The 24,646-nt window shown below is 38.8% G+C and overlaps 2 protein-coding genes across 2 annotated transcripts in view; both read right to left on the bottom strand.

Annotated features, from left to right (window-relative positions):
* Window positions 1–24,646, bottom strand: part of LOC124719888 (zinc finger protein 708-like) — a 119,661-nt gene that overhangs the window by 61,393 nt on the left and 33,622 nt on the right. Inside the window, exons 3-4 of the mRNA XM_047245067.1 lie at window positions 24,387–24,479; window positions 23,276–23,365 (exon numbers count right to left, since the gene is read on the bottom strand). Of these exons, the coding sequence (XP_047101023.1) occupies window positions 23,276–23,365; window positions 24,387–24,479 (183 nt within the window). The remainder of the gene's footprint in view (window positions 1–23,275; window positions 23,366–24,386; window positions 24,480–24,646) is intronic.
* LOC124719889 (zinc finger protein 726-like) overlaps window positions 1–24,646 on the bottom strand; it is a 609,944-nt gene that overhangs the window by 551,903 nt on the left and 33,395 nt on the right. The window lies entirely within an intron of this gene.

Below are 24,646 nucleotides of genomic sequence, written 5' to 3'. Positions count from 1 at the left end.
TCCGAGAGTGGAGGCGATTGAGACATCCTTGAAGACGTCGTTCAAGAAGGCTGGTCCGTTGAGAGCTGTAATAGATCGCAAAATCGTCCACAAAGAGGGAGCCCAAGACATCAGGAAGGAGACAATCCATAACTGGATTTATGGCAATGGCAAACAGTACAACACTCAGCACGCAGCCCTGGGGTACCCCGTTTTCTTGGAAGAAAGTACGGGAGAGAGTAGTGTTCACCCGCACCCTAAATGTGCGCTCTGCCATAAATTCGCGAAGAAAAAGGGGCAGCCGACCTCGAAAGCCCCAAGAGGACAGTGTGCGGAGGATGCCTGTCCTCCAACAGGTATCGTATGCTCTCTCCAGATCAAAAAATATTGCTACTGTTTGGTGTTTCCGGATAAAATTATTCATGATATAAGTGGAGAGAGCAACAAGATGGTCAACTGCAGAACGATGCTTTCGGAATCCGCATTGGGCAGGTGTTAAAAGACTGCGGGATTCCAGCCACCATGCTAAACGGTAAGTCACCATACGCTCCAAAACCTCACAGACACTACTCGTGAGAGAAATGGGGCGATAGCTAGAGGGGAGATGTTTGTCCTTTCCAGGTTTTGGAACAGGAACGACGATAGCTTCCCACCATCGTCTGGGAAAAGTACTGTCGGTCCAAATTCGATTATGAAGCCGAAGGAGGTAACGCAGACTATGGGTTGATAAATGCAACATTTGGACGTGGATACCATCTGGTCCTGGGGCGGAGGAGCGAGAAGAAGAGAGTGCATGTTGGAGTTCCCGCATGGAGAAAACAGTATTGTAGCTTTCGCGATTTTGAGAGGAGAAAGCAAGAGGTCGCACTTCCGCTGCACATTTCTTCTGGAGAAACGCTGGCGGGTAATTTGAAGAGCTCGAAATCTCAGCAAAGTGCTGACCCAATGAGTTAGAAATTGCGACGGGGTCCACTAATGTATCACGCGCGACAGTGAGACCAGTGAGAAACTAGGCGCGCCTGAGAACCGTCGAAGCCGACTCCGAACTTCCAAGGAGGGAGTGAAGGTGTTAAATGAGCCAATAAAGAATTTCCAGCTTGCCTTCTTGCTATCGCGGATGACACGACGGCATCGCGCACAGAACTGCTTATAGCGGATACAGTTGGCCAAAGTACGACGGAGGCGAAAAACGCGAAGAGCACGTCGCCGCTCACGTACTGCGTCACGGCATGCCTCGTTCCACCAATTCGGAGGTGCGTGGTATTTAACATTCCGCAGCTGTAAGAGTAACGTCGGTAATATGTGTGACCTCATCGTCGACGCTGGGAAAGTGACGCTCATCGAAAGTCGCTAGAGACGAAAAATGTGTCCAATCGGCTTCCAGCGTCGCGGGCGCATATATGGCAGATGAGGCTGCAGTCTAAGGACACAGGGAAAGTGGTCACTCGAGTGTGTATCATCAAGGGCGAACCATTCGAAGCGCCGAGCTAGCGGAACAGTACTGACCGCAAGGTCCAAATGAGATAAATTTGTCGTGGAGGCAGACAAAAATGTAGGGACCTCAGTGTTGATGCAAACTAGATCCGCTTCGTGGAAGACGTCTAGCAATAGTGAGCCACGTGGACAAGGATGTGGAGATCCCCAAAGCGGGTGGTGGCCATTGAAGTCCCCAACCAGCAAATAGGGGGGGGGGGAGGGGGGGTGGAAGCTGACCAAGAAGATGAAGGAGATCAGCTCGTGCCATTGGTGTGGACAATGGAATGTATACAGTACAAAGACAGAACATGTGTCCAGAAAGGGAAAGACGGATGGCGACAGCTTGGAAGGAAGTGTTTAAATGGATTGGGTGATAATGGAGAGTATCATGTAGAAGAATCATGAGTCCTCCATGGGCTGGAGTGCCTTCAACGGAGGGAAGATCATATCGAACGGACTGAAAATGAGGGAGAACAAAGTGGTCATGGGGACACAAATTTGTTTCCTGAAGACAGAAGATGACCGGCGAGTAGGATCGTAAGAGGATCGATAACTCATCCCGATTGGCTCTAATGCCGCGGATATTCCAGTGGATAATGGACATAGGGTGAACAGAAAATGGAGGAATGTGACCAAGGTTGCTGTCAACTCAACGACTGCTCAGAGCTTGCGACTGATAGCATGGAATGGCATTCAGCCGAAGGCAGAAGATCCTGATCCATAGGTTGTTCAGGAGCAGCTCCTGCCACCAGCGATCGGCCAGTTGATCGGCCGCCAGCAGTGCGCCTCGGCGACACAGAAGACGGCCGAGGACGATTTCCGCCAGGTGGTGCTGTAGATGGGACACGCCTTGGCGGGGGAGGAGACGAACTGGGTTTCTTTGTAGCCTTCTTGGAAATATGATGTTTAGATGAAGGAGGAACCGATGGCTGTGAAGTTGGGGTACGTAAAAAATCTTCATGAGTATGCTGTTTTTTCGAAGTCTTGGTGTCTGACTTTTGGGCTCGAGATTTAGCAGAACCCGATGAAGGGTAAGCCATAGAGTGGGCAGGCGAAAGTGGTGAGGTTGAATGGGCGATCTTTGCACTGGCCAACCTTACGACCGTAGCACTAAAGGTGAGGTTGCAAGTCTGCATGGCCGCCTCCTTTGTTGGCCGAGGAGAAGCAAGGACAGTGATGTATTTTCCTGTCTGAGACACAGTGGGCTGTCGACTGGCGAATAATTTTCGAGCAGCAAAGGTCGACACCTTTTCCTTCACTCTGATTTCCTGGATGAGCTTTTCGTCCTTAAAAACGGGGCAATCTCTGGAGGAAGCAGCGTGGTCACCCATACAGTTGATGCAGCGAGGGGATGGAGGTGGACAAGCACCCTCATGTGCATCCTTGCCACACATAAAACATTTGGCCGGATTGGAACAGGACTGGCTGGTGTGATTGAACCGCTGACACCGATAGCAACGCGTAGGGTTTGGGACGTAAGGGTGAACGGAAATTATCTCATAGCCTGCTTTGATTTGCGATGGGAGTTGAACTTTGTCAAATGTCAAGAAGACAGTTCGGGTTGGAATGATGTTCATGTCAACCCTTTTCATAACTCTATGAACAGCCTTTACGCCCTGGTCATACAGGTAGTGCTGAATTTCTCCGTCAGACAATCCATCGAGAGAGCGTGTATAAACGACTCCACGCGAGGAATTTAAAGTGCGGTGCACTTCAACCCAGACAGAGAAAGTGTGGAGGAGTGAAGTACGCAGCAATTTTTGTGCCTGGAGGGCACTGACTGTTTCTAACAACAAGGTGCCATTCCGTAATCTGGAACAAGACTTTACAGGACCTGCAATTGCGTCGACACCTTTCTGAATAATGAAAGGGTTGACCGTGGAGAAGTCTTGACCTTCGTCAGACCGAGAAACAACAAGGAACTGTGGCAATGATGGAAGAACTATCTGTGGCTGAGACTCAGTGAACTTACGCTTGTGAGCAGACATAGTGGAAGGTGAGGAAACCATTGCCGAAGAATCCCCCATGATTACCGCCGTCTCCAATGGCGCGCTCCTCCCTTGTGGTGGCCCTCTCTGAGGGCACTCCCGCCTTAGGTGATTGTTCACACCTCACGTCACACCTCCCGACAAACTGACGGAGGGACCAATCGGCACTTTCGGAAGGTATCAGCTCGGGTGATCACCCCTCCCTGGGCCTGGCCGCTAGCAGGGGGTACGTACGTGTCCTACCTGTCTACCCGGAGCCGAGAATTACGCGTTACCCCGTCACCGGCTATGCACAAAAATGCGTGGGTCGGCCTTCAGACACGCACAGGGATGAAGAAAGGGAAAGGGAAAGACAAAGAAAGGGAAAGGAAAGATTAGAGGTCTCAAACGCCGCAGTAGAGAAAAGGGTAAAGAGAAGAGGTAAGGAAAAGAGAAGGACAAAGGAAGGATGAAGCCAGACAAGCAGAGAAGGCGAAGAATGCGGTACATTTACGAGCGTCTGTCTCCGGACGTAGGCACAAACCATACTCCCAAAGGGGGAGAAAGGGAAGGAAAGAGCCAGAGGTGAGGGGAGGAGGGGCCAAGATGGGGGGAGAGGGAAGGATGCGGAAAAGGAAGGTACGCAGCCCGGAAAGGTAGGAGGGCCACATTAGCTCGGGGTCCCGTGCTCGCTACACATGTATCCACAAAAGATTTGTGGACCCCCTGGGGGGGGGGGGGGTTGACAATTTGTAGGATTGTATTGTGAATTAAACACAGGACAAGGAAGTTTTGATTTGTTGCTTTAATTTACGACCCCAGTGGAGTTTTGAACATTTTGCACTCCGTCCTCAATTTGCACATGTAGTCTTTTTTTTCAGCCCTTCCTTACTATCAAGGCAATGACGAATGGCTATCTGTTGGAGGAGGACCAAAATGCCACTCAGCTGCTCTGTTTCCATATTGTTCTGCTTATGATATTACCTTCAATTTATAGCCCACATCATATGAAACATCTATTTTTTTCCACTAGGAATGTACTAAAAACATACTCTTCTGCTTCCAATAAAACAAATCACTTTCAGTTCAAGTTCACTGGCACTGTAGACTGCAGTGACACATCATAAGGTAGACAGTGTTCTGGATCTGTGATGGCAGGGCAGGAGGGGGAGAGTGTTAGTAAGCTCGTGAAGTTCCACAACTCGTGTTCATCGCATCAGTGCACTGCTGCTGCCAGTTGAATCCAGTGTTGCCAGATAGAGGTTTCCCACAGCATTGAATATATGGCCCTTTTTAAGCCTGTTGGAATTTTAAATCAAACAATGGACATTTTTATATTCTTGTTATGTAGTAGCACTACAGCCCTTGGTGAGCCTTGGCTCCTTCAACAATCTTCCTCCACACTTCTTGGTTATTTGCTGCTCTTTTCCACCCCTGGACTCCCATTTGGTGATATACATTATTACCTCATCGATCCATATTCTTCTAGGTCTCCCTTTTCACCTGACTGAATGGATCATACCTTTCATCATTTGCTTCAGAATTCTATCCTCTGCGATTCTCTCCAAGTGTCCTACCATCGTATTCGCTGTGGTTTCACAAATTTTACTATGTCCCTGCCTTGTATTAACTCTATTAATTCAGCATTGTAGCATATTCTCCAGCCTTCTTCCTCCCTTATTGGCCCATAGATTTTGCGTAGTATTTTCCGCTCAATGCTTCTTAGTGCATTTTTATCGTGTTCTGTCAACGTCCATACCTCTGAGCTGCATGTGATAACTGGGCAGACTAGGGAATTATATAATAGCACTTTAGTTTTTCTTGTAACAAGGCTATTTTTGTAAAGCTGCATATTTGCAAAGTAAGCTCTGTTTCCTGCTTGTATTCTTTCCCTTACAGCCTTTCCAATACTGTTATTTGTTATTAGGGCTCCCAAGTAGTTAAAAGAGGACACTCCATTGAAGCATTTCCCATTGATGTTTAGGTTTTTAGGGGTTCTTCTGGCCTCAAAATGTGACATTACCATATATTTTGTTTTGTTTTCATTTACTCTGAGGCCAATTTTTAAGGCTTCTGTTTCCATTGCCCAGTATGTTTCTAGGAGTGTATTGGTATTTCTTCCTACTATAGTAATGTCATCAGTGTATGCACATATCTGGCTAGTTTTCATAAATATGGTGCCTCTTTTGTTGATATTATTTACTACACTATGCAGGGCTATATCTAATACGACAGTGGAGAGACTATCCCCTTCTTTCACACCTTTATTAAAGTCAAAGCTTTCACTCTTTCTGCTAAGAACCTTTACTTTTGCTCTTGTTTCTGTCATTGTCAGTCTGATTAGTCTTATTAATTTAGCACATATACCAACTTCTTTCAGTAATCTGTATAGTTCTTGCCGATTTATGCTGTCAAAGGCTTGTTTGAAATCTAATAGGAAATGCAGATCTATATCATATTCATAGAACTTTTCCATCATTTGTCTTATCACAAATATTTGATCAGTTGTTCCTCTGCCTGGTCAAAAGCTACACTGATATTCCCCTAGTATGCCTTCTGCACACTTCTGTATCCTTTCGTTTAATACATTTGTGAAGATCTTATAACCCGTACTTAGGAGTGTTACACCTCTAGTTTTCACATGCTGTTCTGTCCCCTTTCTTATGAATGGGGACTATTACTCCAATTTTCCAATTATCTGGCATAGTTTCTGTTTCCCATATATCTGATATTGATGTGTGCAGTTCCTTTATTACAGCCTCACAACCAGTGTTTATTAATTCAGCAATTATGCTGTCTTCCCCATGCGCTTTATTGCTTTTTGACTTGTGCACAGCCTGGGAGACATCTTTTAGTGTTGACAATGAAACCAGTGAGGCAAGAAAGCCAACTTCCAGCTCCACTCTTCTCTCCTGTGTGGCTGTCTCTTCATCTTCTAGGCTGGTGCTTAGTGTATCTTTGAAATTACCTGCCCGTCTTCCCACTATCTGTTCTTCCTCCCTTATTTTCCCATCTTTACTGGACAGGCCACTGTTTTTGGTTGGCATCTATTCTTCATTTTGCCTATGGCATGGAAGAACTTTCTTATTTCACTCTGTTCCTTTAGCTGTTCTAGTTCTTGAAATTTCTTCTGGTTCCACTTTCTTTTCTTTCTCTTGCACAGTGTTAGCTCTTCTCCTTAATTCTCTATTTTGTTCCACATTATTTCTGGTTTCTGTCTGTAGCACTTTTGTTCTTGCCCTGTTCTTTTCCTCTATTGCTGACCTGCAATCTTCATCAAACCATTCCTGGGTTCTTCTGTTCCTTCTTATGCCTATTATTTCCTCTGCAGCATCCTTAATGGCTTTCTCAAACCTGTTCCTCCTTTCATCTACTCCTACAGTGGTCTCTTCATTGCTCAACTTTCTGCTTAGTACTTCATCAGGGATGTTCAGTTTGTATTCCATTTCATCATCTTTCCCATTCTGTTGCCATTTGTTAGTGACAGTTTCTCTCTCAAGACTGATTTCATCACAAAGTGGTCCGAGTCACAGTTTGGTCCTCTGCAGCTCCATACATCCGTAACTAACGTGGAGTGCAATCACTAAAATATGGTCAATGTGCTTGACTACTCCATTGGCTGCAGACTTCCAAGTACCCAGATGGATCCTTTTGTGTGGAAAGTGGGTACTTTTAATAATCATATTATTCCTTGCTGCGAATTGGCATAGTAAGTCTCAGTTATCATTGTTTTCTTCATGTAGTGAATATTTTCCAGAAACTCCATATGGATGTTCATTCCTTCCTATTTTTGCATTAAAATCTATTACTAGCATCAGGTCATATTTAGGTACTGCACAGCATATTCTTTCCAAGTCTTTGTAGAACTGTTCTTTCATTATATCCTCTTTTTCCTCTGTTGGTGCATGTGAATTAACTATTGAGATATTCCTAAATTTACCTTTTAGTCTGAGCCTGCACATCCTTTCATTTACGGGTTCAAATTCTAGAAGGCTTTTCTTAACTTCTCTAGTTATTATAAAACCTGTACCAAGTTGGGCTGTTCTTTCTTGTAGTCCACTATATACCAATGAGTACTTAGGTTTATCTATCTGCCCATTCCCCTGCCATCTTATTTCCTGTAGCCCTACAATATCATATTTAAATTTTAAAATTTCATTGGCTATTTTTATATTAGTTTTGAGTATAAGATACACCAGAAATTTTTAGGCAATTTTTCGAAGAAAAAAATTGTCTTGCTCCATAAAATATGGTATGCTTTTGTTCTCTCTAAAATATAGGAGCAAACTGATGATGTTTCCTTGTGAGTGACACCCTTTGGGTCTCTGTGACCTACCATTCTGTCCTAACCTTCCTGTATCTATTACTAACTCTTGAAGTTAAGTGAAGGCCAGCCATTTTGTCTGACAAATTTGTAGTTTTGAGCCATTCCAGAATGTAAGCTCGAGAGTAAAATATAATTTTCTAAGCTTTATCTTTGTTTTTGCCTCAGGCTTCATCTGTGATAGCTATTTTCCTGTCTGAGGAGGAAAAAGGCAAATAATTTCCCACATCTATTTTTTGAAAGCTAGAAGTAGAGTTACAATGATAGGAAATACATACCTAACATACTGATCAGTATGACACTTCCTGTGTGCTGCCTTGAACTACATAGATTATGTTACAAAATACATTTTGTTTTGCTACAGTGTTAAAGGAATTTAAATTCATCATGTTTGATGCCAGATATGGAACTAAAAAAGGTGATTAAGTTGTGAAATCCAAAGAAGAATTTAACATCAAGTATTCTTACTACACAGAAGGTAGATCAGGAACAAAGTTTACATTTTTTGTTAGTTAACTTTAACCTAAACAACTTTTTTTAAATGGTGCAGTAAAGCAAAGATTTTATGGAGGAATTATTTTGTGGATGAAACAATGAAAGTTTCATTTGCTGAATACTTTACATAGTAATACATCTGTATATGAAGGCCGGTGCATTGTTACACATTATTAATACTAGCTTTCTGCTAAATATAACGGATAGTAAATTGGGAGAGAGAGAGAGAGAGAGAGAGAGAGAGAGAGAGAGAGAGAGAGATTTTCCAAAACTAAGCAAACCAATTACAATTGGTTCAATGCAGAGAAAAAGACAAGAAAATATCACAAGACTTCAGAATAAAGGAAAGACAGCAACTTAGCAAATGTTTCAATTTAAAATAAAGGAAAAGAGGAAGAGAGAGTTGTGAAGAGTTTTGTACAAAGAAAGTAAATGCACAACCACTCATGTCACTGGAGTGTCATCATCAGAACCCTGTTTAGGTTAATACCAATCCCCTTAAACTTTAGTAAAATCAGTGAAAAGATAGCTACATCCAGACAGGCCAACATGGAAATATGCAGTGACAAACAAATTAATTGTTCCAGTGCAGTAACTTCCATAACTAGTAACCAAACATTAACAACACAAATTGAATAACACAGTTTCAGAAGAAGAGAAGCAAACTGTTGATTTTTTTTACAACGGAGATGACAATCGGTCAAGCACCTGACAGATGGGATACTAAATTATTTAAAGATCCCAAGAGTAAGATGCAGAGAGTTTTGCAATAACACTCAATAGTATTTTCAGCTCAGGGGGCTTATAAACAATTTTAGGCAGACATTCAAATGGTACAAATAAAAAATACTTTCATGCATTACACATTTTGTTGGTTTCAAATACACCTCAATGTATGTGTGAAGGTATCATGCCAACTCTAATTATCTGGTGAATGCACTGAATAATGATACAGAAAAGAGTATTTTTTCATGAGGTAAGGAGTTACTCGAACATGTAGACTACTGTCAATTCATGTGTACTATGAATTCATGTATAAACCATAAAAACTAACTACTAAATTTCACTCCAAATTAAATGATGAAGTTGACTGGCAAAAAATAAAATGAAAAATGGACTGATGGTGACAGGCAACAAAAATATACAGTGGGTAATGGTACCACTGGTGATGCAGTGTCAGAAATTGATAAGCAAATGTTATATTTCACTCCGTCATTAAAAATTCACAATCTGCTGAATTGGGGACATGTGCAAAATGGATCTCTCAAATCTGGAGATCTACAGACAGGTTTTGTAGATAATGTTTCTCTGATTAATGAAGACCAGTTAAAGTGCTAATTCATCACATGAACAGGTTCAGGCTTCACAGGTTTTGCCTGGATGCTGCGGAAACATTTCATCATGCTGTCATCACTAATGAGATCTAACACATGTTGCTGTGTGCTCATACAAATCAGAGCTGATGTAAAGAAGACCATCTCATGTTTCAAAAAAATTGACTGTCTGTTGAGATGGCTATACTTCCCTATTTGAGAACAAGTACACCTTATCCACTTTGTGTTCAAAAGTATTTAAAGTGGAAATGGACTGTTATTCTTTGCTGCATGTCATGGTGAACTTGTGATGGATGCTATTGGTGGTGCAATGAGGAGAGGAGTGTGAGACCAGATGAAAAACAGAAAATGGTATGCTGGCTGAGCTACAGATTTTTATAAGTGTGCACAAACTCAGATTCAAGCAAAAACCATGTTTTACGGTACTGAAAGAGGGTTTCTGGACAACTGAGTGAGCATTACTTACATTCAGGTCAAACCTTTTGCTCATTTTCAAAACTATTATTATTTTCTAACTTAAGGCATCATAATATTCTTGTCAAAACAACCCTTAAGTTTGAAAAATCAAACAACTTCTCATAATTGTTGATGCAACCTATCAAAGATGTTCTGGGTATTCAGAAGAGTAAAATCATTCTTTCAAGGAATCAAATGCAGCAATTGAAGACAATTGCAACAGAAGCTGGCAAGGATGTGCATGTTAATCTGATAAATCCTGGATTGTTTGTCACTGTAGAAATTTTCAATGAGAAAGGTATAAAACAATTGCTATGACATCTCTGAAAATGCAGAAGCTTTGGTAATCATTTTCAAACCCATTCCAAAGCCTACAATTTATTCACAAAGTACAAAAGTGACAGCACTTTTTGTTAGAACTGAACAAATTTGAACATTAATAAACTAACCAATGATTATTCAAAAAAGCAACAGATATTGCTTACATCTTTGGAATTGGAACCTATGTGTTGCATGATAAATAGTCTATTTGATAAGAAAATGAAATATAATGAAATATAATGAAAAATTGAAAACAGGCTTAGATGGTGGGGTTATGTTACACACATGGGAGAAGCAAGGTTACCCAAGAGACTCATGGGTTCAGCAGTAGAGGGTAGGAGGAGTCGGGGCAGACCAAAGAGAAGGTGCCTGGATTCGGTTAAGAATGATTTTGAAGTAATAGGTTTAACATCAGAAGAGGCACCAGTGTTAGCACTGAATAGGGGATCATGGAGAAATTTTATAAGGGGGCTACGCTCCAGACTGAACGCTGAAAGGCATAATCAGCCTTAAATGATGATGATTGAAAAACTCATGTTTTAAAATTGTACAATCTATGTATAGTTTTAGTTTTTTAGAGTATAAAAAACTGCATTAAGAATGATGCTATTTGCACGAGTCCTGTACAGAATCTATTGTGTCCCAAATGCAGTTAGTGTTTTACTTTTATCTTTCAGATTTCAAGTTTTAGGTACACTAATTGCATGCCTAATTTAACACATTCCTTATGTATTTGTATTTTTAACGAAGGGTGCAATTCAAACAATTTCTGATTTGAATATAATTCTAAAAAATTCTTTCAGGAGCTATCTTTAATTCCACACAGCCAATTGTGTGAACACATTGTCAATCATTTAGAAAAGGAAATGTTAGTATAACAATTTAGAAACTCATTTCGCATATATGCGATTGCCCAAGAGGAAACTTTTAATCACTCTATCCTCAGCTGAATTGTACTTTTGATTTAACTGACCTTTAATAAGTAAGTATACTGTTGTTTTGCATTAAGAAATAATTGTATCTCTATCTGCTGCAACTACCAGGCCTACTGATCATACAAAAAATTCAAATTATTTCCAACATCAATTGGTGGATAGTTAGTAGTTCAGTCATTTTTACAATGATGTAAACAAATTTATCAACTACTTTACAGGTTCTGTCAATTCTTCATTATATTTTCTTCATACAAAATTACTTTTAGAAGCATGCTCATAATTTGATAACCTACAAAATACATCAATGTACACACTGTGTTGTTCATTAAAATTGTCCACACCAACACATGAAAACAAGAATAATAAGCTTTTATGCTGGATGACTGTCACAACACAGCTGACCCACAAACTACTACTAAAAATGTTCTAAGAATCAATGGTGCACAGATTACAGTCATCTCTCAACAGTGCCACATCATTTTATGACAAGAAATTAAAAATTTTCTGACATTTACTCATCCACAACTTCACTTGGGGATCAGAATTATTTTGAGAAAGTATTAAATTCTTCATAAACTTGACAACTCAAGACAATAATATTCATCATCGAACACCTAGCACACATGCACTGAGTTAACTGCATTCGGAAAGAATGTGTTTGCCGTATCTGTACCCGGACACTGGGCTCAACAGACCAAGTATTATTTTGAACATTATACATACTGGTTAGACACAGATGAAAGGTAACAGTTGACCAGTAAAAAAAGTTATGCATATGCATCCACCTGCAGCAAGTATTCGACTGTTTTATGGTTCATAATGTTTTACAGTAAGTTTAATAGTTAGTAGACACTACAGGTACAAATAAGAGAGACCTTAATAATCAATGAAATGTTCTCCTTCACTATTTACAGCAGTCTCCCAATGCTGGGGTGACTTTTTGTATCTGTAACTGTAGAAGTCACATGGTTTTTAAAGCAAAGAACTTGTTGAGCTAGGTTCAGTGCTCATTTTCATCTGGAAAGGAAGTTTCTTGAAGGTTGTTCAATAGAGAGCAGAAAAGGAGAAAATCTGAGAATGCTAGATCAGGTGAATAAGGTGGGGTGCAATGATTTTAAAATTCAACTCATGTGTACCGTTTTTGTCAGTGTAGCATATTTCGGGCGGGCTTTATCCTGGAGTAGTGTCTTCCTAGTCATTCATGTACTGCATCTGCAACACGTCAGTTGTTGACAAATTTCAGCAGTAATCAGTGGTTACACCTTGAGGAAGCAATTCACAGCAAACCACTCTGGATGAACAACAGTATCTTTCATGGATTCTTTTTGTTGCGGCTTTCTTTGGGCTCAACCATTCTCTTTTTTCCTTATTTTAGCACAAAGCCACCATTTCTGATCAGCATAATGATACAGGGCAGGAAAGGTTAGTGTTGTTCACAAGCCAACTGATGACAATCAAGCACAGATGGACATCGATTTTTGTTATTTTGGTGTAATGCATGTGGTACCTATACACCCTATTTTTGAGTCTTCCCCATTGCATGCAAATGTCAGATGTTCATGAAATGATCCAAGTTCATCGAATTTGCCAGTTCTCAAGTACAATGACATGGATCACTGTGAATTAATGCATTTAAATAATCTTAATCAAATCCCAAATGTAAGTCACTAATAGCAAAACAAGTCTCATTAGAATAAAAAAACCATTTTCTTGCAAAGCTCTGTCCAATGGCATTAAACACAAACAGGGCACAAATGTTTCTGGCTGCCTCCACCGCTGTTACCCCTCTATAGAACCCAAGCAGATGAGTATGTCAACAGTGCTCCTATTTCTCAACTTGGCACTCCACTTTCTAGTGACTATAGTTCCACTCAGTATCTCCAAATGACAATATATGAACTCCAAGACCAACAGTGAACATGCCATGAAAACAATTTCTTATCAGTAGTTGAAAACATTGGGGAGAAAAAATGACAATTGAAATTAGATCTATGGCACTCAGTCAGGAAGTGTATACTTGACCAGCCATCAATTTAATCAGATGAATGGTCAAATCAATCACAGAAGCAAGAACTCTTTTTGTAAAGGTCATAACCATGTAATTAGTAAAATATTGTGCTGACTTTACAGCATGACTGAAATATGCAGTAGAAGTGGAGAAAACTTACTGGCATCACATTACAACCTTGATCTCCCTTTACTAGAGGAAACTAGGGTTAAAAGAATTACACTTAGAAGAACTAATTTTAGCTTAGCAACAAAAAACAAAACATTCACAGTAGAAACAGCCAGGAGAATAATAGAATATGCTTGCAGCTGGTTTACAGGCAACAGAACAAATATTCAACCTTTATACTTACAAAAACAAACATCATGCAATTCCAAACAAATCCAAATGACTTATAGATAGGACATATCAATGAGACACTGGATGCAAATCCATGAGTGAAGTTCTTAAGCATTTGGATTGATAATAAATTAGCGAGGCACCAGCATGAGAACAAGTTAACTAAAAAGCTCATATCTCTCTGCCTTGCAATTATAAGTGTTCCTCCTGAGTGTCAACTTGCAGGAATGCTTTCTAGCATGCTTTCACTCAGTCCTATCCTATATGATAATCTTATAGGGCATTAGGATTTATCCTATACAACCTTGTAGTAGGAATGTGATGTGAACACCTTGCACAAACTTCTTCATTCACCTAGGGAACCTTGCACCTACATGTCACTATGGAACACTATTTGAAAAGTTTACTGATTTGTTGACCCCATTTCAATTTGAAATCCAAGCAGACACAAAGGAGTTTTATGCAGTGTGTTTCATTTAGTGTATGACCAACTGTCTACTTCTTCCAGCAGCAAGTCATTTCAGACTGCTTTAAAACGTATAAAATGAGTCCTCGAGGGATAAGACTAACTGGTAGCTGTAACAATAATAAGGGTAATGTGCTGTGCAATACAGGACAGGAAGTTCGTTGGCAGTAATCATGATTTATTATTAAACATATGTAAGTAATCATGATTCATTATTAAACACATGTAAATAATCATGATTCATTATTAGACATATGTAATGTGATTAACAGTTTAGTGGGATTAACACTAAACTGAATCTGAAGAATAGGGAATTCTGTAACAAACCGACGGGAGTGGAAAATATTAGGAAACACACAAAAGGGCCAAAAACAGAAGAGATGAAAAAATGATCAAAAACATAATTTTTCATATGGGTGGTGTACCATTGCGTTGAAACCTGCACGAAAGAGCACTTCTTAACAAGAAGGTGCCAGAGGGATTGATTAACTATAAGGGGCTGCAGATCTGACCTTGAAATTTGCTTTGTCTCTCAGTATGCTACCTTTTTTATTGGTGGGAGTTTGTGAAAGGCTCCACCTAAGTGCATCCTCTTCCAACAACTTTGAACTATGATGCTACATGGCAACAGCAGTGAGTTTCCTGAACTGACATGATTACAAATGCATGGATGGAGTCTATTGCATGGATGCTTAAATGTGTCAAGAGTTTTGATATTTGTGATCAATAAATGACGAATCTGATCCTAAAGACAGCTGTGAAAAGCATCTTGATGTTGTACGTGCACACAAATTGTTCACAATGGGAAAAATCTTCATTTCTTTGTAAATAAAGGCTTCTCAGGTATCTATAGCAGTACAAAACTGACCCCAATTCTGTATCTTTATGACAAAGTTATAGCCTTGTGAAATCTGATGATTTCAAACACCCTGAGGAATTGCTTATTCAGGTAGAATTTCTTTCAGTAAGATATGATAACCTTAATTTGTCTTGAGTTGCAATAATAATAATAATAATAATAATAATAACAAATCAACAACTCAACCAATTACTAAAGATAACAGAAGTATTTAGCAATGATATAAATATGGCTTTTGGAACAGACAAATGTAAGAAAAATAGCATAGTCAAGGGAAAACATACTAAACAAGAAGATTACATATTGGATAACCACAGCGACTCAATAGAAGCGATGGAAAAAACAGATGCCTATAAATATCTAGGATACAGACAAAAAAATAGGAATAGATGATAGAAATATTAAGGAAGAGCTAAAAGAAAAATATAGACAAAGACTAACAAAAATACTGAAAACAGAATTGACAGCAAGAAACAAGACAAAAGCTATAAATACCTATGCTATACCAATATTGACCTACTCATTTGGAGTAGTGAAATGGAGTAACACAGACCTAGAAGCACTGAATACACTTACACGATCACAATGCCACAAATATAGAGTACATCACATACATTCAGCAACAGAAAGATTCACATTAAGCAGAAAGGAAGGAGGAAGGGGATTTATCAACATAAAAAACCTACATTATGGACAGGTAGACAATTTAAGAAAATTCTTTCTAGAACGAGCAGAAACTAGCAAAATACACAAAGCAATCACCCACATAAATACATCGGCTACACCACTACAATTTCATAACCACCTCTACAACCCTTTAGATCACATAACATCAACAGATACAAAGAAAGTAAATTGGAAAAAGAAAACACTACATGGCAAGCACCCGTATCATCTAACACAGCCACACATCGATCAAGACGCATCCAACACATGGCTAAGAAGAGGCAATATATACAGTGAGACAGAAGGATTCATGATTGCAATACAGGATCAAACAATAAACACCAGATATTACAGCAAGCATATTATTAAAGATCCCAATACCACAACAGATAAATGCAGACTTTGCAAACAACAAATAGAAACAGTAGATCACATCACAAGCGGATGTACAATACTAGCAAATACAGAATGCCCCAGAAGACATGACAACGTCGCAAAAATAATACATCAACAGCTTGCCTTACAACATAAACTTTTAAAACAACACGTTCCTACATACAAGTATACACCACAAAATGTACTGGAGAATGATGAATACAAATTATACTGGAACAGAACCATTATAACAGATAAAACAACGCCACATAACAAACCTGACATCATACTCACCAATAAAAAGAAGAAATTAACACAACTAATTGAAATATCCATACCCAATACAGCAAATATACAGAAGAAAACAGGAGAAAAAATTGAAAAATACATCCAACTGGCTGAGGAAGTCAAGGACATGTGGCATCAGGATAAAGTTGACATTATACCAATTATACTTTCAACTACAGGAGTCATACCACGCAATATCCACCAGTACATCAATGCAATACAGCTACACCCAAACTTATATATACAACTTCAGAAATCCGTAATTATTGATACATGTTCAATTACCCGAAAGTTCCTAAACGCAATGTAAAATATACTGTACAGTTAAAAGGAAGTGACGCTTGATCAAGGTCCACGTCACTTTCATTCCGAACCAGACCTAAGGTCTGAGAAAGCAAAGATAATAATAATAATAATAATAATAATAATAACCTGGAAGTTCCTGAATGCAATGTAACATATACCATACAGTTAAAAGGAAGTCACACTTGATCAAGGTTCGTGTCACTTTCCATTTTTAACCAGACATAACGTCTGAGAAAGGAAAGAAATAACAAATTATTTCCATTTTATGGCCTTCATTGGACCACTCCAGCAAACTTTCTACAAAGAATTTTTCAGTTTCCTGCCAGCCCAGTACTTGTTCATTCTCTCAGGTCTCATTCTTCTGTCTTCATCAGGAATCACCATTCCTATTGTCTGTTGATTCTCATTTGCAGTCTGGTTTGTTTGTGAGTTTCCTGATTTTGTCAGTTTTGTTTCTTAGGTCTCGAAATGTAATCTGTAGCTCATTCATATCTTCCTTTATTTCTATAATCCACTTAATGTTGCACTTACTATTCCACAATTTTTCTGTTAGTCTGCTGATGATCCTGTTTTCTGGTGTTCTGATTACATGTCCAAGAAATGAAATCTTTTCTTCCCAATTGTACTCATTACCAGTTCTATTTCCTTGAAGACTCATTTGTAGCTACTCTCCAGTGTATCTTTCTGGTATGAGTAGTTGATGCATGTTCTGATGATTCTTCTCCCTATTTTGAGTATTTTGTCTATTTCTGCAGTGTTAGTTGTTTTGAAGATGGTTTCACTTGTGTGTTTTTTTCTGGTTGAGTGACTGTTTTGTAGTGTTTTAATTTTGTTGCTATTGACAGGATCTTTTTGTTGTAGGTGTTCTTGGTGATATATTGTGCTGTAGTCAATTTGTTTATTCTGTTATGCCATGTTGGCTTTTCATAGAGTTTATATGTTCTGATTTCTCGCAGTAATTCAAATTTATCTACAATTTTGATTTCTTGGTTTCCTATGCCAATTTTGTTTATGAGTGTTGGGTCAGTTAACATGATGACTGGTTTTTCAAAGGATGTTTCAAGACCAATTTTCTGCGCTAGTTCCTGTAGTGAGATAACTTGTTTGGTTTCCTGAATACTGTTGGACAAGAAAGCAAGGTCACCAGCAAATCCTAGACAATTTAAAGTTGTGTTGTTTTTGGATCTTCCAATTTGGATGTTCTTTGGGTTAATCTTGTACCATTTCATCATCATGTATTCTAAAGCACAGATCAACAGCAAGAGTGCCCAACAATCTCCTTGTCTTAAACCTGCTTTTATGACGAATGGCCCAGAGTCCCTCCCTAAACTTGACATATGAAACAGTGTTGGTTAAGGTGAGTTCTATCAATTTGATTAATTTTGCATGGAGCCCAAAATTTCTTAAGATCTTTAACATTGAAAGTCTATGGATACAGTCATGCGCTTTTTTTTAAAGTCCACGGAGGTATTACAAGAGGTTCATTTTGTTTCTTGTAATATGATATGGCTAATTTTAAAGTGATGATCTGTTCTGCACAGTTTCTACAATGTCTGAAGCCTCCTTGGTATTCACCTAATTCGTCCTCTATTTGCTGTTTGATCCTCTTGTATAGGATTGTGGAGAAAATCTATGTGCAGTCTAAGAGAGATACCTCTAATTACCTGGGTTTCTTTTATCTCCTTTTTTTGTGGAATGGGTGGATTATGACTGTGGTCCAATGTTTGGGAAACTTTTCTGTTATCCAGATTTTTGTTAGGGCTATGTGTAAGGATGTTTGAATTATATCACTGGCATATGTCCACATATCCACCAAAAACATGGGCTTCTCTGCACACCTTATAATTTTTCATCTCTGAGTGCTGTTTCCCCCTCTTGAATTGTTGGAGGATTTATGAGATCAGGTGGAGTCTTGATGTGTGTGTGTGTGTGTGTGTGTGTGTGTGTGTGTGTGTGTGTGTGTGTGTGTGTGTGTGTGTGTATTAATTGCTACAAGTTCCTGGGGTTTTTCACAATTTAAAAATTTACTAAATGTTTTGCCATGATTTCAGCATTTACCTTGTCATTATGTGGCTTTTTTCGATCTTCCCTTTTCAGCATTAATGTGGCAGGGGTAAATTTTCGTAATTTTCTTCCAAACATTTTGTAAAAGTCTCTGAAATTGGTTTTATGGTAATTTCGTCTATTGAGTTGATTAGATCTTTCTGTGATTGTCTCTTGGTTTGCCTGATAATTTGTGTGAACTTTTGCTTGATATTTTTGAAGTTGGTTGCATCTTCTTCTGTTTTGTGTGTTTGAAATTTTAACCATGCACAATGTCTTCCATTATGAATTTTGTCATATTCTGAGATCCACCAGACATGTCTATTAGGTGCGTCCAATGGGGCTAAATTTTCTGCTTGTTGCCTGAGAATTTTAACATTATAGGTATCTCCGTGGAAGAATTTGTCCATAAATACATGATCCAGCTGCCATTCTCCTTTTCCCCAATCAGGATGTTTCCAAGTTTTACATTTGTTTGGCCTCCTTTTGAAGTATGTGTACTTTGAGATCAATTTGTGTTCCCTACAGGTTTCAGGAAGTCTTTGACCATTTTTATTTATGTGGAGCCTATTTCCCCATAATATCCCAGTATTTCTTTTCTCTTCTTAGTTGAGCATTGAAGTCCCCTAACAGGATCTTAACAATGTTAATATTTACATGGTTTATTGCTTGGTCAAGGAGATCCCAAAACTTTTCCACTTTGTTCCTTGTCTTTGTTAGAAAATTTTCATTAGTAGGGGTATGGGCATTAATGATGATATAAATTTTGTTATATATTTTTAAACCCAAAGTTGCAATTCTAGGGGAGGTGGCTTGAAAATCAATAATCAAATCTATTGTTTTCAATTGACTATAAACCCAGTTCCTAATTGGGGACATTCTTTCATAACCCTCATTCCAGGTTTACCATTGTAAATTCTGTAGCCTTGTGATTTGAATGGTTCTTCTGTAGTATTTCTTATTTCCTGGAGCCCTGTTTCTAAAATTTTCTGCTTCTCTAAGTCATCCATCAAATCTTTAGTTTTCCTATTTCAAGTAGAGAATTAATATTATGAGTTGCAATGTCGTTGATCTGATCTTGTTTGATCCTGTTCTTATGAACTGGCATAAGAATGGGTGTTTGCCAATGCTCCGACTCATTGACACCTAGGTGGCTACCCACCAAATCCGATGTAGCCTTCTCCCACAGGAATTTACCTCTGAAGTGTGACTAATGCTAATCTAACACTGCTAGTTATGGGAATTACTAATAGATTAGTTTGTATGTATGAAGATGCACATTTACTACTATGAAAAATATCACTGTTCCTCCTACTACTTTAGTCAGATACTTATTTTATGTAGTATCTCCACATACATTAATACTCTGCTATCCACCTAATGGTGCATGGCAAATAGTACCCCATAACCCTGCTGGTCATTTTCTTTCCCATTCCACTCGCAAATACAACTAGGGAAAAAGACTGTATATGTGCTTCCATATCAGCCCTGATTTCTCAAATTTTATCTCTATAGTCCTTATGTGCAATGTATATTGGAAACAACAGAATAGTTTGGCAGTCAGCTTCAAATGACAGTTCTCTAAATTTTCTCAATAGCATTCCTTGAAAGAACATCACCTTCCCACCAGGGATTCCAATTTGAGTTCCTGAAAAATCTCCACAACACTTGTGTTTTGTTTGAATCTACCAGTAACAAATCTAGCAGCTTGTCTCTGGATTGCTTCTTGAACAAACAATTAATACACCTTTACACAGAAATTTTATCAGCTGTCTACCTATTGCCGAAGTCTAAACCCATTCAACACAAAGACCAAAGTTAAGTGGAACTTGCATCTCCGAGTCAAAATATTCTGATGAGCACAAGAGTGGCTAATAACATAGTACTGAACTTTGTTTTAGATACACAATATCTTCTAGAAACTAAATATACCTGTTCATCCACTCTACAACCAATGAAAACAGAAAAAAAATAATACACCCTAATAATCTACACACAGAATATTAAGCGACCCAACTCACTGAATGAAATAATGAAAAATATACATATGCTTCATTACATATTCATTCCATATACACTCATACAAATGACTCTGCAGAACATTGTGTGCGCTCTCATTTCACTCCATAGCTCACTATTTCTTTGCAATATCATTCCATTGTATACTACCTTATTCAGAAATTACCTTTGTTGTAATGGAACTGGCTAATTCTCCTAGTTATCTGAACATACAACAATTTGATACTCAATGTGTTCTCCAACTGATCACTGCATAGTCCTTCTGGGTTATTTCCCAGGACACTTGCTCCCACCCACATTTCGGCCACCCACTTTCCCTTACAATACTTGACAGTTGAAATAGATGATTCTCCCCATCTCAATCACATCTCCGAATCTCTATTTTCTTCATCTTCACTGTAGCTGGACAAATTATTCTACATGAGAAAAATAAGCCATCAGCAGTCTAGTTCCTCAACTGTATCATGCAACAAGTGGATGGCACAGACACAACCAGCATTTCAAAAAATACAATAGTTCTGAGGCTATGTCTTAAATTTCTAAAACTGTGTCATTACAAGACAACCTCCACATTCAATTTTTTAAGTACTGCCACATTAGCTCATGACATTTAGCTGTTGGAACATTAATGCAGAATATGGGCTTTCAATTAGTAGCACCTCATACATTGGTCTGCAAGATCACCAAACCTTCATATAAATTTAAAAAACAACTGATAATTACCATTCAACACCAAGCAAGTGATAAAAATCAATGCAACTTCTTGATCCCAACATCTAATCTCATGACTTCATTCACTAGGTGATGTGTCTCTTACTATTATTTTTCAGGCTAATGGCATCTTCACATATGACAGCAATTACAATCACAAAAATCATTAAACACAGGGAAATGATAATACGCAATGTATGCACATCAGAATTAAGCCTGACAAACATATCTGATGTAGAAACTAGTACATACAGGTTTTCAGAAAAGATTCACAGTGTGCATTGTAAATCATATACTTAGGAGTACAGTAACAAAGCTTAATCTAGCTTCCCATGCAATTACCTAATAAAATTCCCAATTCTGCAATTTATACATTGTCTTGCTGGCCACGTGCCAGTATCAAAATGATCAGCCCTATTTTTCTGGATCATGATTAAGCCCTAGACTGCATGTCACTCCAGATGACAGAGCTAGGATGTTCACTGCACAACTGCATGTGCTACACATGATCACTGTTATGGTAACACGTCCTATTCATAGATTTGCTCAGGTGACTACCACTATTTCATACGTATTTTCAAAGTAACAAGTGGGGTACACATCAGTGGTTTCAGTGCCAACCACATGACCTGGTTTTCCAGGCCACACAACCAGCAACACACTGTTCTCCACACTTGCACTGAGAGCAGCAGTCCATACAGAGGGCATTATCTCTGCACCTCTGCCCGGGTGCTATGGAGGCATCCTGTACGACCTATGATCTCTTGGGTTGCATATGGAGGCCAGTACTGCCTTTTCTATTTTCATGGTAACTGGTCACCAACTACAAGCCAGCCACTTTGACAACTACAGCTATGCCTTAGGACAACCTACAGTTCATTGTTTTGGCCAATCTTCTGATTTGCACATCCCTGACTACTATGCGTGGTGTTATTTCTGTAAAACCCTTCTTGTGGAACAACACTATTTGTGTTCCACTTACTGTCCTGTCTACTTTTGATGCCAATGCATCCCTTTAATTTGTTCAAAATGGCATAATATGAGTCTGTGACCTTAAGTCTTGGTCTGGTAGCTGCAAATCAGCTACACTCCTTTACATACTGTGAGCTGTCACTAGCATGATAGTTTGGTTCCTTGACCTGTAACCTTGTATAGTCTCTCTCTAATTTTATTTCTGTGACATGTTTATCAATGTGAGCATCTTTCCCTTAGCAAGGTCATAAAGCATATCTAAGCAAATAATCTTTCCTCTTTAGATTTGCCAGGACTAATTGTGAGGTCATACATGGCTTCATCTCTGTACAATCATTAACCAAAAGCCATACACAGGTTTTCTATAACTAAAAAATTTATAACTAATACAACAAGTACCACAGGAGCTGCCACAATATGTACAGGTTGTGGCCAAAGTATCAGGGCTGATCTGCAACACACAAATTCTCTCTCTTTTTCAAAACCAAAAATTTTAGGACAAACTCACGAATAACTATGATTCAACAAAAGATAAGAACAGCCAATGTTCTTTTGAATTGTATTTATCAGAGGTTATTGAAAGGAGGAATATTTCTCAAATGACCCACACTATTAGAACTTACACTTCATCTAAATGTGAATTTACTGTATCCATCACACACAGCCATTATACAATGTAGTTGATATCAACAAGGGCTACAGAAAACAGGATTATACCAGCAACCAGTCCCCTTCCACTTCTGTTTACAACAGTCAGCACATAACAGATGATATGAAAGTCAAGTTCAGGAGTAAAAGAATACTCTACAATTACGAACAGCAAAAAGTTTCAGAAAACTGACAATCTGTGCTAATTCCACTGTAATACATCCTTTACTCTTAGCAAAAGACTCATTACCTGACTACATGCAATACATTAGAGATGTGAATACTTACAATATCCTCAGGGACAATTTCCAAATTCAATTCAGGATCCTCCTTGATAAAATCAGTGGACCAAGCTATTCCATATGGATCTTTAACAGACTGCATGAAAAAAAAGAAAAAATGCTGAATTATAACTAGTTGCTAAGTTCTGACACAGTTCTCAATATTCCTTTCTTATGAATATCATCCAACTCTGCAGAGATTCTAATCAACTGGGAAGATTGAGTGTCACAATTCATCCAAATCAGTTCTAATGTCTCTGATTTTGCTATCAGCCATTGTGTAGTATTTATTTGGCATACTTTCACTTTCTATTCCTATCACATAATCCATTCTGATTTCAGTGGCACTACGGCCTGCTCTATCAGGAGGTCATACTCCCATATGCAAACTTGATATATGGGTGTGTGGCAACATTTCAAAATTAAACTCTGATAATAGAGAAACCCCAATAATCTTCCAGCTGTAAACCAATAAATAAGAGGGCTTTTCAGTGTTTAATCAAATGATTATTGCATTCTCTACATCATCATCAAAATTAACAAAATTTAATGCTATTGACACAGCTTCTTGCTCTTCACCATATATTTTCAGTGCCTGCTCTTTGGGAAACCATTCACATTTATGTCATGTGTACTGGAGGGAAATCAGAAGGAATTACATACAGCCACTGCAGGATTTCAGTAATGTAAATATTACAGTAAATAGCGACTGGGAACTCTAAACTATACCCCAACACATATAGTTCCAGATCTTCTGTTACAGCACTGTGACAGAGACATATGAGATTAAGTTTCTTCCAAGAGGAAGACTTTCTTGCTCCATTGATACCAAACATGTACTTAATGCATTCATTACATACCATCATAATAAAAAATTAATACAAGGGTAATGGTTCACAGAAATATGCTTGTTACAAGTTCTGTTAAAATACTATTGGTGATAAACATGAAATAACATCTAACTAGAGTCAACTGGAAGACAACAAAAATTCTTGAAAATAGCTGGTATCATAGGTTACAATTGCACACCATCAATAATTTAGCTTGAATGCCCATATTTCTGTCATGGCATTCTTACTACACTTCCTACACAATAAAGTGCTTGTGTGAAAACTTACATTATGCTCTGATCCATCAGCATGTTGTTTCACTCCAGGATCTTGCTTTACTGAAACACTAGGTCCTTCAGTTTTTAATGGGTCTTCAAGAAACTGAAAAAGCAAAAAAGTTACGTGATCAAGGCTTCTGTGTCTTGTTCCAAATGGCTCTCTCGGGGGGGAGGAGGAGGAAGAGGAGGGGGGGAGGAGGAGGAGGCAGGGGAGCAGGGAGACGAGTAGGGGAGCAGGGAGACGAGTAGGGGAGCAGGGAGACGAGTAGG

Source organism: Schistocerca piceifrons, chromosome 11, assembly GCF_021461385.2.
Source record: "Schistocerca piceifrons isolate TAMUIC-IGC-003096 chromosome 11, iqSchPice1.1, whole genome shotgun sequence".
Lineage (NCBI taxonomy): Eukaryota > Metazoa > Arthropoda > Insecta > Orthoptera > Acrididae > Schistocerca > Schistocerca piceifrons.
The sequence above is the reverse complement of the archived record's forward strand: the minus strand, read 5'-3'. Positions and strand labels throughout refer to the sequence as shown.